This window comes from Hyperoodon ampullatus (assembly GCF_949752795.1).
Source record: "Hyperoodon ampullatus genome assembly, chromosome: 19".
NCBI lineage: Eukaryota > Metazoa > Chordata > Mammalia > Artiodactyla > Ziphiidae > Hyperoodon > Hyperoodon ampullatus.
The window spans coordinates 58,188,727-58,203,891 of record NC_136932.1 but is presented as its reverse complement, the minus strand read 5'-3'; the positions used below and the strand labels follow the sequence as shown (position 1 = coordinate 58,203,891).

Sequence of the window (15,165 nt, the reverse complement as noted above, 5' to 3'; positions counted from 1 at the left end):
TCAGTAGTGGTGGCGCACGGGCTTAGTTGCTCTGCAGCATGTAGGATCTGCCCGGACCAGGGCTCGAACCCGTGTCCCCTGCATTGGCAGGCGGATTCTTAACCACTGCGCCACCAGGGAATCCCCACACAGCTATCTTGAGGATTAAGTGAGGTGATACACTGGCAGGGCCTTGACGAGGGGGTGCTCCTCCCGGCCACTCATCACTGTTGACTAACAGTGGTTACTCAGTGGGCAGGGGAGGCCTGTCTGCCAGCCCACAGGACTGAATTTCATTCGCCCTCTCAGTAAATGGTAACAGACAGACCCTTCCTAATGTTTACAAGTAATGGATTGGGCTGGCTTCTCGGTGCTGTGCTTTACCCATATTTCTGTTGACAGCCTGTTACTGCGTGGAGAGAGTTGTTGGAAAAGAGCTGCTTTGATCAAAGCAATCTTTATAGAGGATCTTTCAGTGTATTTGTTCCACAATCACAGACAGCACTTACTGGGCACCTTGTCTGGATATGGCACAAATGAAGTGTGTGTGTGTGTGTATGTGTGTGTGTGAGAGAGAGAGAGAGAGAGAGAGAGAGAGAGAGAAGAGGAGAGGAGAGGATAGAGAGAGAGAGGGAAGGAGAGAGAGAGAGGGAGGGAGAGAGAGAGAGAGGGAAGGAGAGAGAGAGAGGGAGGGAGGGAGAGAGAGAGGCGGTGGGGGGCGGGATTTGTTTTTGCCTTGAAGTCAGTGTATCAGCTGAGTAAGGCTCAGGACACTCGAAAAGTCTCAGGGTTATGACAGATTCCCAGCCGCTGGAGGTGGGAAGGACACTTTCTAATATGATCTTTGGTTAAAGCCTTTTCTTTCTCCTCCTCTTCTTCCTTTCTGGGGGTTTGAATGGTCTTTTCTTGACAGTATTTAACACAGCCTCTTGAAGGTTATATATGTGCAAAGTGAAGCAAAGTCCATTTTTAGAGGAAAATTTTTATTTCTGTCTTTGAAAGTAAACATTGCTCATTATAGATAATTTGAAAAATATAACAAATAAAAAGCAAAAGTAGTCCCTGTTCCCCACAACAGTCCTTGTTAGGAACCGGGGGTGTTTACCTCCAGTTACTCAGTAGTTAGTACTAAGCATCTTCTCCATGCAGGTTCCTTCTAGAAGCCAGGGATGCAGCAGCAAAGAAGACAAGGTCCCCGTTCCCTGGAGCTTACATGCGAATGGAAGGAGGTCACTGACAAAGGTCAAACAAATACAGAGGATAATGGTGGGGGGAGATAAATCTCGCAAAGGAAATGAAACAGGGTGGTTTGATAGGTGGTGAGTTAGGGCAGAGGAAAGCCAGAGGGGTTGAAGATGTGGCATTTGAACTGGTGTCTAAAGCATGCAGAAGGGCCAGGCAGGCAGAGAGCAGGGGCAAAGTGTTTAGGTGGAGGGAATACTAAGGACACAGGCCTTGGTGGGGGGTGGGGGGGCCCTGCTTAGGGCAGCTGAGGAGCAGAAGGAAGGCCGGCACGGCTGGGCATGCGGGGTAAGGAGGGGCCTTGCGTGTTACCATGTGGGGCAGTGCAAAGCCTCTGGAGGGTTTGAGGTAGGGGGTGAGCTGCGTAGGCTTCTGTTTTTAGAATGTTTCTCAGTGGCTGTGTGGAGAGTGCATTGTGGGGGCTCCAGTGGAAAGAGGGGAGCAGCCAGGAGGATGTGGAGAGATGCTCAAGGGAGAGACCGTGCCGGCTTGGAAGAGGAGGCAGTCTTTTTACTTGATTTTTTTTAAAGTATCTGGGATCATAGTATCTGTCTATCTCTATATGTGTTTTGGCTTGCGGCTTGCGGAATCTTAGCTCCCCAACCAGGGATCGAACCCGGGCCACTGGACCACCAGGGAATTCCCCACAGTATCTATACTTTATATTTGTGTTTATATGGAGACTACGGATTGCTTTCCAGGCACTGTGCATTATGTTAAGCACTCTATAAGTACCTCGTCGCATTCATTTCTCACACAGCCCTATGAGGCAGGCATTGTAATGTCCATTTGCAGATGAAAAAACTGGAACTAAGAGAGGTAGGTTTAAAAAAAGGAAAAAAATTCACTAGTAGTTCCTGTCCTCACAACAGACCTTACTAGGAAATGTGGAATATTTCTTTCTGGTCCTTTATTCACAAACACCCAAGTTTATACCGTATAGGTGGCGGAATGAGAAATCAAACCTAAGTCTGACTCACTTCACAGCTTAACCACTACCCGGTGCATTTTAAAACCTTCCTGTGATATTAATGTTATTGTATAAGCATGTCCCCAAATATACTAGCTCAGCTTGTAGATCAGTCATCTGTTGCCATGACAGTGTTTACCAAACACTCACAAATACTTGGTAGCATATACACATGAGGGTTTATTGTTCACTCGTCTGAAATTGCTGTGGGTTGGTCAGGTAGCTCTGCTGATCTTGGCTAGACTCGCACATCTCAGGCACAAGTGACCTGGGCTGACCTAGACTGGCCTGCCCCACGTGCCCTTCAGCCCCCCAGGAGGCTAGACCAAGCATGTATATATGGTGGTGACGAAAGTGCTGCAGAGAAGCAGCAGGACATGCAAAACCTCTTTAGGCCCAGCCTCAGAACTGACACCCTGTCACTTCTGCCACAAGGCCAGCCCAGATTCAAGGGGTGGGGAAATAGACTCAGCCTGGAACTGCAGAGTCACGTGGAGCAGGCCGTGGGTAGAGGGAGGGATGAGACCTCTGGCCATTAGGACATTGTCGCCTTTGCAGAGTGCTTGTTGGACAAGTTAACAGGTTCCTGCCATCGGAATAGAGACTAGCTAAATCATCCTCAGAGTTCAGAAAGCCTGCATCCTTAGGGTGTACTTTTAAGGCCTCTATCTAATCTTTGTACCTAGTATGGTAACACTTTACATACCCCCGAGTGTTACTGCAGTCTTCTAAGTTAATTGGCACCCTGTAATGTAAGGATTCTCGGAAGCTGGGTGTTTTGCAGTGAAGGGAGCCCTGATGATGGTTTTCTTCTGAAAGCAGTTGGTACAAAGAGGGTCAGAAGTGCTATTTCAAACTCAAATTATGACTCTCTAGGGTCAAAGAGGTCGTGAGAAGCAAACAGACCACAGACTGGTTATGGGAAGGAGAGGAAGATCATGAACCAAACTGAATCACAAGGAATTTCACCCATCAGTTCTAAGAGAGAACCCATTGGCCAAAACCAAATTATTTTCTCTCTTCTCAGCATTCTTTTTTTTTTTTTTTTTTGGTGGTATGCGGGCCTCTCACTGTTGTGGCCTCTCCCGTTGTGGAGCACAGGCTCTGGATGTGCAGGCTCAGTGGCCATGGCTCACGGGCCCAGCTGCTCCATGGCATGTGGGATCTTCCCAGACCGGGGCATGAACCCGCATCCCCTGCATTGGCAGGCGGACTCTCAACCACTGCGCCACCAGGGAAGCCCCTCAGTATTCTTTATAGGGGATAATGTTCATCAGCTGGCTGACGCTCATCAGTGGTAACACTAGGATATGGTGTCTGTCCTGACGGTACGGCTGTGTTTAACCTCCTGAATGGGGAGCACATCAGAAAGGTTGGAGATGCTGTAATTAGTCTTGAGGGTTAAGTCGTAAATGTAGCTACAGTTTATTACTTTGATGCAGCCATAAACTAAAGAAATAAACCATCAACTTGAGATTGGGACACGGAACACAGATTGTGGCTGTACGCATTCATTGATGCCTTCTAGCTAATCAGCTAATTGAACGTGAGATGCTAAATTCTTGTTAAGTATGTAAGAATAAAAAACATCCTATCTTCAGTTATGCTGTTTGGAGGTTTAGGCATGCCTACTCTATGACAAAAGTGGAGGCCAATTTTGGGTTTGAAGGTAACTTCTAATCTTCTAGATTTAAGCCCTTTGTTCCACCCTTTCCACCAGAAATCCTCCTTGGCTCTCCTGGAAGTGACTTTCATTAAGATGCTTTTAAAAAGAAGAAAACAATGTTCCAGCAAACTGCAGAGTCTACACCATGGGGTTGATCCTGTCCACCCCTGATATTTCAAAGAAAGCCTTGGAGAAATACCAAGCTCAGACTTAACAAATACAGGAAGAAACCACATGGTCATCTCAACAGATACTAAAAAAAGTCATTTGAGGAAATGTAATATGTGATTTCTGATTTTAAAAAAACAACTCTCAGTGCAGTAGGGCTGGAAGGGTTGGAAATGCCTTAGCTTGTCAAACTGTTATCTGCTAGGATTCTGTAATAGACCTTAAGGATATGAAGCATTAAAAGTTTTTTCATTGGAGTCTGGGACAAGCAGGGACCTCCAGTCTCATCCCTTTTACCTATTGCCTTGCAGAGCCCAGCCAGTGCAGTGAGGTGTGCTTTTAGGTAGGAATTATAAACATTGAGGCAACAACTATCTCTAGAGGCAGAAAAGATTATTTACCTAGGAAACTCAGAGAAGTTAGAACTATTAGAACTAATAAGGGAGTAAAGTGGCTGGATATAAACCCAGCATTTTAAAACCAGTAGCTTCTTATATGTCAGCAGTAACCAATTAGTAAGTCTAACAAGGGGAATTTACACTAGCAACAACTATGAGAAAACATTGAAGGGATAAACTTAGCAAAAAATGTGAGAGTTTAAAGTGAAGAAAACTGTGAAACTTAAAGATGTAAGAAAAAGAACAAAAAATAAAAATGGGGAGTATACTAAGGTTATATTGAATATTTAAAAGGTATCAGTTGTCCCTAAATTAACCTATGGCTTTCATGCAATCTTCATTCAAAAATCCCATTAATAATTTTAAATATAACTTAATATATCCTGAAATTCATCTAGAAGACTGTAAGAATACTGAATAAAATTTTACGAAAAGAACAGTAAAGAGGGAAGAACTTGCCCTATCAAATGTCAAACCTTACTTACCATTATATTAAGGCACTTGGAGAATACTGTGTAAAGCCCCTTGCATGTACTTTATACAAAAATAAATCTTAGGTGATTCAAAATCCTAAAAATATAAATTAATTATAGTTGTATTAGAGAAAAGTATAGAGTAATATATGTACACACATGTATGTACACACATGTATATGTATACATACATACTTGTATACGTGCATGCATATAATATAATTTGGGGATAGAGAAGGTATGAAATTAGAGGCCATAAAGGAGAAAACTAAGACATTATTACCATATTACAGTGTAAGATCTCGTCAATAGTGCAAAACTCTATAAGCAAAGTTAGAAAACAAACAGTCTGGGAGAAAATATTTTCTACAAATAAAACAGATGAAAGGATTATATCCATCGTCCATAAAGAGTTATTTCGATAAAGGATTCTTACAAATGAATCAGCAACAAAATCCATTTAAAAAGAAGCAAAAGATATGAAGAGGGTGGTATACAGGAGAAGAAATAGATCCAATAGACATGTGAGATGCTCAGTCTCACTAGTAACAAGGAAATGTAAATTCAACAATAGTGATATTTGTATATATCAGATTGGCAACATTTTAAAAATTAATATTTAATTGTACAAAAATGCACTCTTAGAAATGTTGGTATAGATAAGATTCAGCAATGCTTTTAGAAATATAAAATATACATGTCTTTTGCATGAGCAGTCTCACTTCTAGACATCCCTTCTCTAAAAATGCTCACATACCTAAAAATCCTTCCACTGGGGAATGATTAAGTAAATTGTTACATATCCAAGCTATGGAATCCTACTCACCCTCTAAAAAGAACAGAGTAGTTCCGTTTGTACTAACATGGGAAATTGCATATGGTATACTGGTATATTGAAAAAGTAATTTAAGATCTGTGGGTAGTATAATCCTATTTGGGTTAAATCATTTATATGTAAAAACCAAGGATTGAGAGGTTCACACCAAGCAGTTAAGGGTGGACTCCTCTGGGAAGAGCAGCAAGGTAGATTGGGGGTAAGGGAGACACATTTCTGCATTTGTTGAAATTTTGCAATGAACATCCTTGGTAATTTAAAAAATTAATGTAATGATGCATTCTTAACTTGAAAAAATAATTTTTTTTTTTTTAAATTTTGCCGTACGCGGGCCTCTCACTGTTGTGGCCTCTCCCGTTGGGGAGCACAGGCTCCGGACACGCAGGCTCAGCGGCCATGGCTCACGGGCCCAGCCACTCCGCGGCATGTGGGATCTTCCCGGACCGGGTCACGAACCCATGTCCCCTGCATCGGCAGGTGGACTCTCAACCACTGCGCCACCAGGGAAGCCCTTAACTTGAAAATTCTTATATTAAAAATTTGCAAATCCACAAAAGGTAGGACAAAATAATAAAGATCCTCCTCCCTGTTACTCAGTGATACTATGGACACCTAGGAATAAAGGAGGAAAAATGAGTCCAGCAGAGTTAATACAGTAGAAAATATAGACAAACAAGATGATGCAAGGATATCTTGGGAGAAAAGAGACCCGGCTGTGTTTCTCATGTCCTTTGCTGGTTGCTCTGTGATGCTGGGGAAGCTATTGAAAGCCATTGACTCGTCTGTGGTCCAGTTAGGTTTTCTCTGTGCTGCAGGTAGGGCTGACCTACTTCCATTGGAAGAAAGGGCTCGAGAGAAAGTGCAGATAAAGCTTCTGCTTAAATGTGAAGTGTTATTGTTAGAATGTTCATGAATGAATGTCAGCGCCCAGCATCTCAGAGGGCCCCCATTAAATGAGGAGTATTCTTTGTAGAAGCAGAACTCTGAAGTAGGCACCACTGTGAGGAGTGGGGTGGGGATAAAATAGAGAAAACATGAAAGACCATGTGGTCTGGTAGAGGAGGGTGTGTGTGTGTGTAAACCTTAACATGTATAAATCAATAAAGGGGATTTAAATACAACATAATTAACAGAATACTGAAGTACTAGGGAAGAACTTGAAGTAACTTTGAGCAATTAGATTTGGGAAATATTAATTAAGAGATGCTTCCAGAGGGGAGCAGAGGGTGTATCTACCTGTGGGTGTGTGTATGTGATGCAGGGGTGATGCATGGGGCATGGTGGTTGAACTGAGAGGGCATTGGGTAGCTTTATTATTAAGTTCAGAGAGAGTTTCTAAAGGGAAAGTAAAATACCCGTTTGACTCAGATATGGTCCATTTTCTGAGGCAATGTCGAGAGGCACAAGATCAAATCTAGCTTGACACCATCCAGTGCAGAACTCAGCAGCCTCTAGAAGCTGGAGCTGAACTGACCGTGGCTAATGAGAAATCTCCATCCTCTGCCAATGCCTTGGGACCCATCTCTTCCTCTTTGGCAAGCAGGATACAAAGAGAGCTCAAAGCAGAGTGGGGACCAAAAGGTCCCCAGAACGTTCATTCTGCAAGCTCCCCACCAGGCCCTTCCGGAAAGCAGACAAGCCTGGTTTCACAGGTTAGCCAGAAAGCAAGTCGATGGCTTTGCTCTTCAACCCAAGGTAGTTTCTAATGGCACCTACAGGATACTCCACATGGCGTCCAGCCTTCAGCAGTGAGGGAGAAGAGGACGTGTGCTAAACCGAGCTGAGCTCTATCCTCTCACTTATTCTCTGGGAGTGAAAGGGGTGATTGTAAAATTCAAATGAAACTAGAAGTTGAGGTTCAGAGCTCCCCACATAAACGCTGCAGTCTGTTATTCCGAAATGCAGTCCACCCTTTTCCGAGGACCTTTGTGCGTTTCAGTGGTTTGGTTTGCAGAACCGTCAAGTGGAAGTTAGATCATCTCCGTTGCATCTTTTCCATTTTGCTCAATATTCCTTGAATGCACACATGGGTTAGCACCACAGCCTGGTAGCTCGTCTCCTGTCTCCAGTCCTGCCCCCTTCAGTTCACTCCTCACACTTCTTTCCACACTTCAGCTCTGCTTATCACTTCAGTGCTCAGAACCGCACACTTCAGCTCTGCTATCACTTCAGTGCTCAGAACCGCTCAGTGACATTCAAGGCCTTTTATAACATCCCTGCTGCCCACCTCCCTTGACCACATCTCTTGCATTTATGCCTCTCTCCTTTCCATCTTGTGTTCTGACACAGCTACCCAAGACTACTTGTGGTGCCTCAAAAATGCAACCCTCTGTCTTGTATTTGTCCCTGGATTACCTTTTTTGCTAATTACTGTGTGTCTCAAGACGCCGCTATTCCAAGCATCTTCTCTAGGAGTGTTCCCTAACCTGCTTCGGGTTACGTCCTTTCTCCCCACATTCTGGAAGCACGTGTGGTTTCCTTTCATCCCTTCACTGTATCTCACTGGCTAGTTTTGGTCTGATTCCCTGACTCCCCTGGAAAACACCTTAAAGGTAAAAAAGAGTACCTGACACATAGTTGGTGCTTCATGAATATGTTGTAGGACGGAATGAATGCATGTGTTTTTTTAATTTAGTTTGTGAATATGTGTATGTGGGTCCTTGTTTTCCCTGATCTGACCTGAGTAAAGCCATTCAGCCTGCTGTGCCTTCAGGAACGATGTTAGAGTCACATTTAAGTAAGTTTAAGACTCTTGCCCTCATCCTGAGCATCATCAAGTAGCTGTCTCCTGGGCCTCCATAGAGTGTGCATGAATTAAAACTCCTGTGTTGTTCCAGGCCAGCTGTTGCCAGCCAACCGCAATACTCCGAGCCCCATTGACCCTGACACCATCCAGGTCCCGGTGGGCTATGAGCCAGACCCGGCCGACCTTGCCCTCTCCAGCATCCCCGGGCAGGAAATGTTTGACCCTCGCAAACGCAAGTTCTCTGAGGAAGAACTGAAGCCACAGCCTATGATTAAGAAAGCTCGCAAAGTCTTCATCCCAGATGATCTGAAGGTAAATTGGAACTGGTAATTAGGCTGTGGGCAAGTGGAGAGTGGGATCAAGAGGCAGATTAAAAGGGTGACCCCAGGAAAATCACACAGGCTAGTGAACAAAGACTTGTGATTTCTGATCCCATTTCTTGGCATGTGACGAGGCAAGTTGCTTCCTCTCTGGGTGTCTTCTGAACTACGCCTTTCATATCTTGGTAATGCATAGATAGAAGGAAAAGCAATAAAATGGAGTGCTTTGCAGCCCATGAAGGAAGCAAACCCACTACTATCTGCAAGGAAACCTATGAAAGCCTAATAAAATCAAACCAGGATCTTTCAAGGTTGAAAAGAGAAAAAAAATTATTTGGGAAGGGCATCTGGACCTCATCGTCCCCAAGGGTTACCTGTCCTTTGGGAATTTAACACTAATTAACTGCTTCCATTTCTCTGTAGGCCTCAGGGAGTAACAGCCAGAGACAGGACCTCTCTCCACATTGCCAGCCTTGGATGCTAGGGTGGGACTTTTAAGGAAGCTGGTGGGTTACCTGACACTATTTATAAGTAATATTCACTCTGTGTCTCAAGTAAAGATCACTTGAGTATCTCAACAAAAGGTTAATCTGGGGTTGGTTTTTCTCTACTGTGTTGAAGGCACACATTATTTATAAAGGAAAATAGCCTTACCTTAGGAAATCAGATACAACTTAAAATTAATCTGACACATTTAATGATACCTTAGGAAGAGAATTCTAAACTTACGCCATGCCTACTAATACCAAAATAGAACCATTTTGATTACCCATTGCTTAGAATATTTTGTGTTTATGCTGCTTTCCAATCATATGGACAATAGAGATATGATTGTATACATTCAAGGCATTGGAAGCAGACATAATTTTCAAACTGCTGACCACCATTTCTCAAACCTAAATACAGTTCACATGAAGAGATACTCCTGTTGGGAAAATGGGAGTTTGGGACATTGTCCTGGAACTGATTTAGACCATTTACTTCTGCTTTTCATATATACAAAGAGCACTGGAGGAAAAAGTACCCAACAGATTTAAGTCACTGCTGTCATCCAATACCTCAGATTACCTTCAGTGATGCAGAATCATAAAATGTCCGGGTTTTGGGACTTCCCTGGTGGTGCCAGTGGTTAAGAATCCACCAGCCAATGCAGAGGACACGGGTTCAAGCCCTGGTCCGGGAAGATCCTACATGCCGCGGAGCAGCTGTGCCTGTGCACCACAACTACTAAGCCTGCACTCTGGAGCCCGCGAGCCACAACTACTGAGCCCGTCTGCCACAACTACTGAAGCCCACATGTCTAGAGCCCATGATCTGCAACAAGAGAAGCCACCACAAGAAGCCCTCTCACCACAACGAAGAGTAGTAGCCCCTGCTCGCTGCAACTAGAGAAAGCCCGCGTGCAGCAACAAAGACAAAATGTAGCCAAAAATAAATAAATAAATAAATATATTAAAAAATAAAATGTCGGGTTTTAAAAGGGACCTCAGAAATTCATTAGACCAAAGTGATCATTTTACCACTGAGGAAATGGAGACACAGAAAGGTAGAGGTGAGCACTGCTAGTTAGTGTAAGGCCCAGCCTCGTCCCCAAGTCGGCTAGCTTCCAGAAAGGTCACTGAAGCACGTTGGCCCTGACAGGAGCTACATCGGGAGTCTTTGGGTGACAAACCAATAGCTGTCACCTTGAGAATCAAAAGAGGAAAGTGCATAGTAAAAACACCAGAAAATTGAAGCTAGTCAGGGAATCGATGGTTAGACTAAGATGGGGTAAGAAAGGGGCCCCATGGGATTAGGTCCTGGGCGATTAGGCATCTTCTTTCAGCTCATGCTTTTCCTCATCTTGTGTTCTTAGCCATACAATTCTGTGTGCATTTTGGAACTTGCCTCTTAAACTAAACCGGGGAGCCCATTCAGTAGGGATTTCCTCTTGAATGGGGGCAAGTTTGAAGGGATGCTGCTGAGTAGTAGATACAACTTCCAGCCAGACCTGCACATGGTCTCCAAATTTACAAATTTAAAGCAAAGAGCAAGCTTACTTAATTGCCCTGGTAACCTCAGCAACAAAGAGGCCACGTGAAAAACGTCTGTGCTGGAATGATGCATGTTACTGCCACCGTGGCTGGGCCTGGCCTTCTCACGTGCCAGTGAGGGGCGCAGGCAGGAACACTGTCTGTCCTGCCAGGTGTCCCTGGGTTCCTTCAGTTGTGAGTAAAGTCTCAGGCCCCAGAGCATGAGCAATGGTGAAGCAAGAAGCAGAGCTGTAAGATGTTTGTCATGTGGCAGGAGGACTAAACTGGGGCAGGTGGTCTCCAGCCTTGGATGAGCAGGCCGAGTGAGTGAAGTGGCCCTCCCTGCCGCTGCCTGCAGTCTCTCTCTGGAGCCATTCATTTGGGTTAGCGGGCAGCCCCAGGAGGATGAAGGGGTGGCATACTGATTCCTAGCTGAGACTCAGTTTAATCGCCTTGGTGTCTTTCAAACACCCATTCATTCACTTGACACACATTTTTCAAATGCTAGTGTCTGCCAGGTCCTATGTCAGGGCCTGGGGATTCCAAGGTGAGCCGCTACTGACAGCCCCCAAGTGAGAAAAAGGGAGTGTTGACATGTCAGGGGGGCCTGCTGGGCAGAGGTGTCATCAAACACCAGACCCTCAAGAAGATGGGACTGGACTGAGGAGTTCTTTGCCAGGTAGGGGTGCCTCCGTAGCCAGATGGCATCTGCCCCTGGGAGATAGAGGGAAAGTGTACAGGTGATGTCTCAGCCCCACTCAATATCCCGCTCTCCCCGCCCCCCATTTCTGTGCTGCCAAAGGTGGGAAAGCTGGTTTCTCTCGTCTGGGACGATCCCCCTCTCATGCCCGCCTTCTGCAGCCTCCGCTCCACGCCTGTTCCCAGCTCCCCTCGCACCTGAGATGGTCCCCATTCCACACCTCGCCTAGCTCATCTGCACATGTGGACAGGTGAGGCTGGGAAGTGAAAGCACCTTAGAAGTGAGAAGAGCTCAGAAACTGGTTGCTACACTGAGGTCAGCTGGTGACGCCCCTGGTCCTTAAGACCTGGTCACAAACCAGCAAGTCCACGGCCTATGGTGGCACCGCATCCCCCTCCTCCTGCCCGCCGCACACAGCTTCTCCTTGTCTTCATGCACCCCTTCACTCCCCGGCCCCTGTGTGCAGGTTCTGACACATCCTAAGCCAACCCCTCTTTCCAATCATCTGGAAACTACACTCCAGGGAACACTGATGAGTATGGTAGATTCACTGATTGACCAAGGGGGTGGAACTGGGGCTTACAAAGTAACGCAGACAACTTCCGTCAGAGCTGGAGCTTTCACTGTTGTTAATGTGCCTTAGGCTCTCTCGCCCCTGTGGAGTCTTGTGCTTGCTTAGCTCCTCCCAGCTTCTCTGGGCCAGCGGCCTAGTCTCTCACCCCTTCCTCCCGCTCTGCTGCGCCCTTTCTGAAGGGAAGCAACAAATCCTGCCCCAAGCTTAATTATCCGGGTATTTTCCAAAGGACAGCCTCCTCTCTAAGAAGAATTCTGGTACTAACTATTATGAAGATCACCTTTTTCACTTTGTGACATATTATTACGAAAAGTATAGCAAGCTGGGAGTGGCTTATAAATAAGAGAACAGTACTAGCTTGTGAAGGACAGATAGAAGGTGCCTCCATATGCTTTCTGTCTCACACTTCCTGTCTTTGTGCTGGGCAAGTGTTGGCTCAGGGTAAATGGCAGGGATGGCGCAGACCACTGACCTTGGACTTTGCGCGCAGCCTTGGCCTCAAACCATGTGACCTCCTCCAGTGCCAAATGCCTCTTGGAATCCTGGGGGAGGGGAAGAACTGGCTCACTCCCTTATTCTGGGTGGCACCTAACTGCAGGTATTAGCTTTGCTAGGATTGAGGCATTTACTGTTGCAAGTTGTTGAAAAAAGGGAGTTGCAAAACCCACCAGGTGGCACCATAAATGGAAGAAGACTTACATTTCTCAGTCCTCCTAGGAGGGTTTTCCCTTTTTTGGCAGCGGGAGCAGTGATGGGGGGGAAAGGAGTGATTGCTTCCATGTTGACCACAGTTAAACATCACTTAGGCTCAGACAGCCTAGAAAACAGTTAAACAGGAAATTAGAGTAGTTATTGAAATGTTAGCCACCAATATGAGTATTGATCAGTGGCAGGTGGAACTTTTTTGTTCTTAATTGCCAAAGTACACATGCCCATTACAGAATAGTCTAGTAGTTCAGGAGGATATAAAATAAAAGGTGAAAGATCCTACCTCTCTCCTTGGCTCCCTCCTTCAATCCCCCTTCCAAAGCCACCACTTTCAATAGCTACGTATAAATCTTCTGGGCCTCTTTCCATGAATATATACTATTATAATTTTTTAACCAAAGTGGGATGAGGAACCTATTGATCTGCAAATTGCCACTGTTTCTACCCACATAGTGATACGTCGCTAGCATCTTTCTGGTTCAGCTGGATCATTATTTTTAACAGTTGTGTGAATCTATCATGATGTAGTTATTAAAGCTCCTGATAATTAGGGGGTTTTGCTCATTTTTTCCTATTACAAACAATGCTGCACTAAAAATTTTGGGCCCGTGTGTGCGCACGTGCGTGAGGACTGCACTAGGGTGCGAGCCCAGAGGCACGGTGCAGATACTGCCAGGTCGCCTTCCAACAATACTGTATCAATTTATTCAGGAAAGCACGCTCCCAGGGAAGAAAAGGGTTTAACATTTCCAGCAAAGAGAGGGAAGGAGTTAGGCTTGTCCTTCAGGGAGTGCGGGAGGCCCGGCTTTGCTCGGGGACGTGCGCTCTGTTGGGCGGGAGAAGCGGCCCGGGGAAGGGTGGGTGCCGTCGGCTCGCAGAGCCGGAGCCGGAGCCGGGGGCGGGAAGCCCGGTGGGGATGCGGGCCGCGGGCCGAGGTCTAACCGCGTCGGTGTGTGTCTCCCCCGCCCCGAGCAGGACGACAAGTACTGGGCGCGGCGCCGGAAGAACAACATGGCGGCCAAGCGCTCGCGTGATGCGCGGCGTCTCAAGGAGAACCAGATCGCCATCCGCGCGTCCTTCCTGGAGAAGGAGAACTCGGCGCTGCGCCAGGAGGTGGCCGACCTGCGCAAGGAGCTGGGCAAGTGCAAGAACATCCTGGCCAAGTACGAGGCCCGGCACGGGCCCCTGTAGGCCGGCTTCCGCGGGCGGCCTCAGGCCCCGGACAGGGGCCTCCTGGTTGATCGCACCGCACCTACCGACCTTTCTGACATCAGCACTTTACCAGACGCATCAACAGGACGGACTCACATTTTGGCGTGGGTGTGTGTATGTGCTTGTGCTCATGTGTGGTCAACGGGTGTGTGTGCGTGTGTGTGTGTGTGCGTGTGCGTGCGTGCACGCGCGTCCCTTTGCACTTGCCATTTTGATAGCCCTCCATCGTCTTTTAGTTTCAAAATGAAAGGTGCCATGTTTTTACTGGACTGCGGAGACCTCTCGTGGGTTTCCTGACCCCCTTCCTCCTCCACTCCTGCCCTTTCCGCGTGGCTTCATGTTGGCACTTACCTACTCTTCCAGGACCCTCTGGTTGGGTTCGCTAAGAAGGGCCCTGGTGAAATAGTAGATCTCGGTTTTCAAGACCACAGGCTCTTGTTTCTGTGTAATCTGTAAGTTACCATGCTAATAAGGTGCACAGAATAATTTAGCACTACACTGCAGCTCCGTTCAGTTACAGGTTGCTTCCCTCCTATCTTCAGTTTTGGTGATAATCGTCTTCAAATTTAAAGTGCTGTTTAGATTTATTAGGTCCCATATTTACTTACTGCTGTCTACTAAGTTTCCTTTTAACTCTACCAACCCCGGCAAGTAAGAGTACTATTATAGAACACAGAGTGTGTTTTTGCACTGTCTGTACCTAAAGCAATAATCCTATTGTACGCTAGAGCATGCTGCCTGAGTATTACTAGTGGACGTAGGATATTTTCCCTACCTAAGAATTTCACTGTCTTTTAAAAAACAAAAATTACAGTAATGCATTTGAGCATGCCCAGAACATCCCCAGGACAGAGAAGCAGAGGGAAATGCCAGGTCTAACAACAAGGGGTTAACTTATCAGTATACAGCCAAAAAATGCATCTTGGAACAGTTTTTGACGTTGATGTGTTTGCTTTTGTTTTCTCCTCTTTCCCATACCCTTAGCCCCCAATTTTCTAGTTAACTTTTTCCACATCCCTCTTGATATTCAATACAATTCAATTAAGATTCAGTTTTCCCCATTTTTTGTAATATATATGTTTTTGTGAATCATACCTTGTCGTTTTTAAAAATCAGTCAGTTAAGTTAATAAGTTGATGTTTTGTAAAACCCTTTTTCCTAG

General features: G+C 45.8%; 1 protein-coding gene across 2 annotated transcripts in view; it reads left to right on the top strand.

Moving 5' to 3' along the window:
• HLF (HLF transcription factor, PAR bZIP family member) overlaps nt 1–13,982 on the top strand; it is a gene marked incomplete at both ends in the record, with an annotated part of 50,034 nt that extends 36,052 nt beyond the window's left edge. Inside the window, 2 exons of one of the 2 annotated variants that reach the window (XM_079726109.1) lie at nt 8,569–8,789; nt 13,767–13,982. In XM_079726109.1, coding sequence (XP_079582235.1) covers nt 8,569–8,789; nt 13,767–13,982 — 437 coding nt within the window. Of the gene's footprint in view, nt 1–8,568; nt 8,790–13,763 lie in introns of both variants that reach the window. The other variant, XM_079726108.1, reaches the window with a different exon arrangement.
• Nucleotides 13,983–15,165: the final 1,183 nt, after the last annotated feature.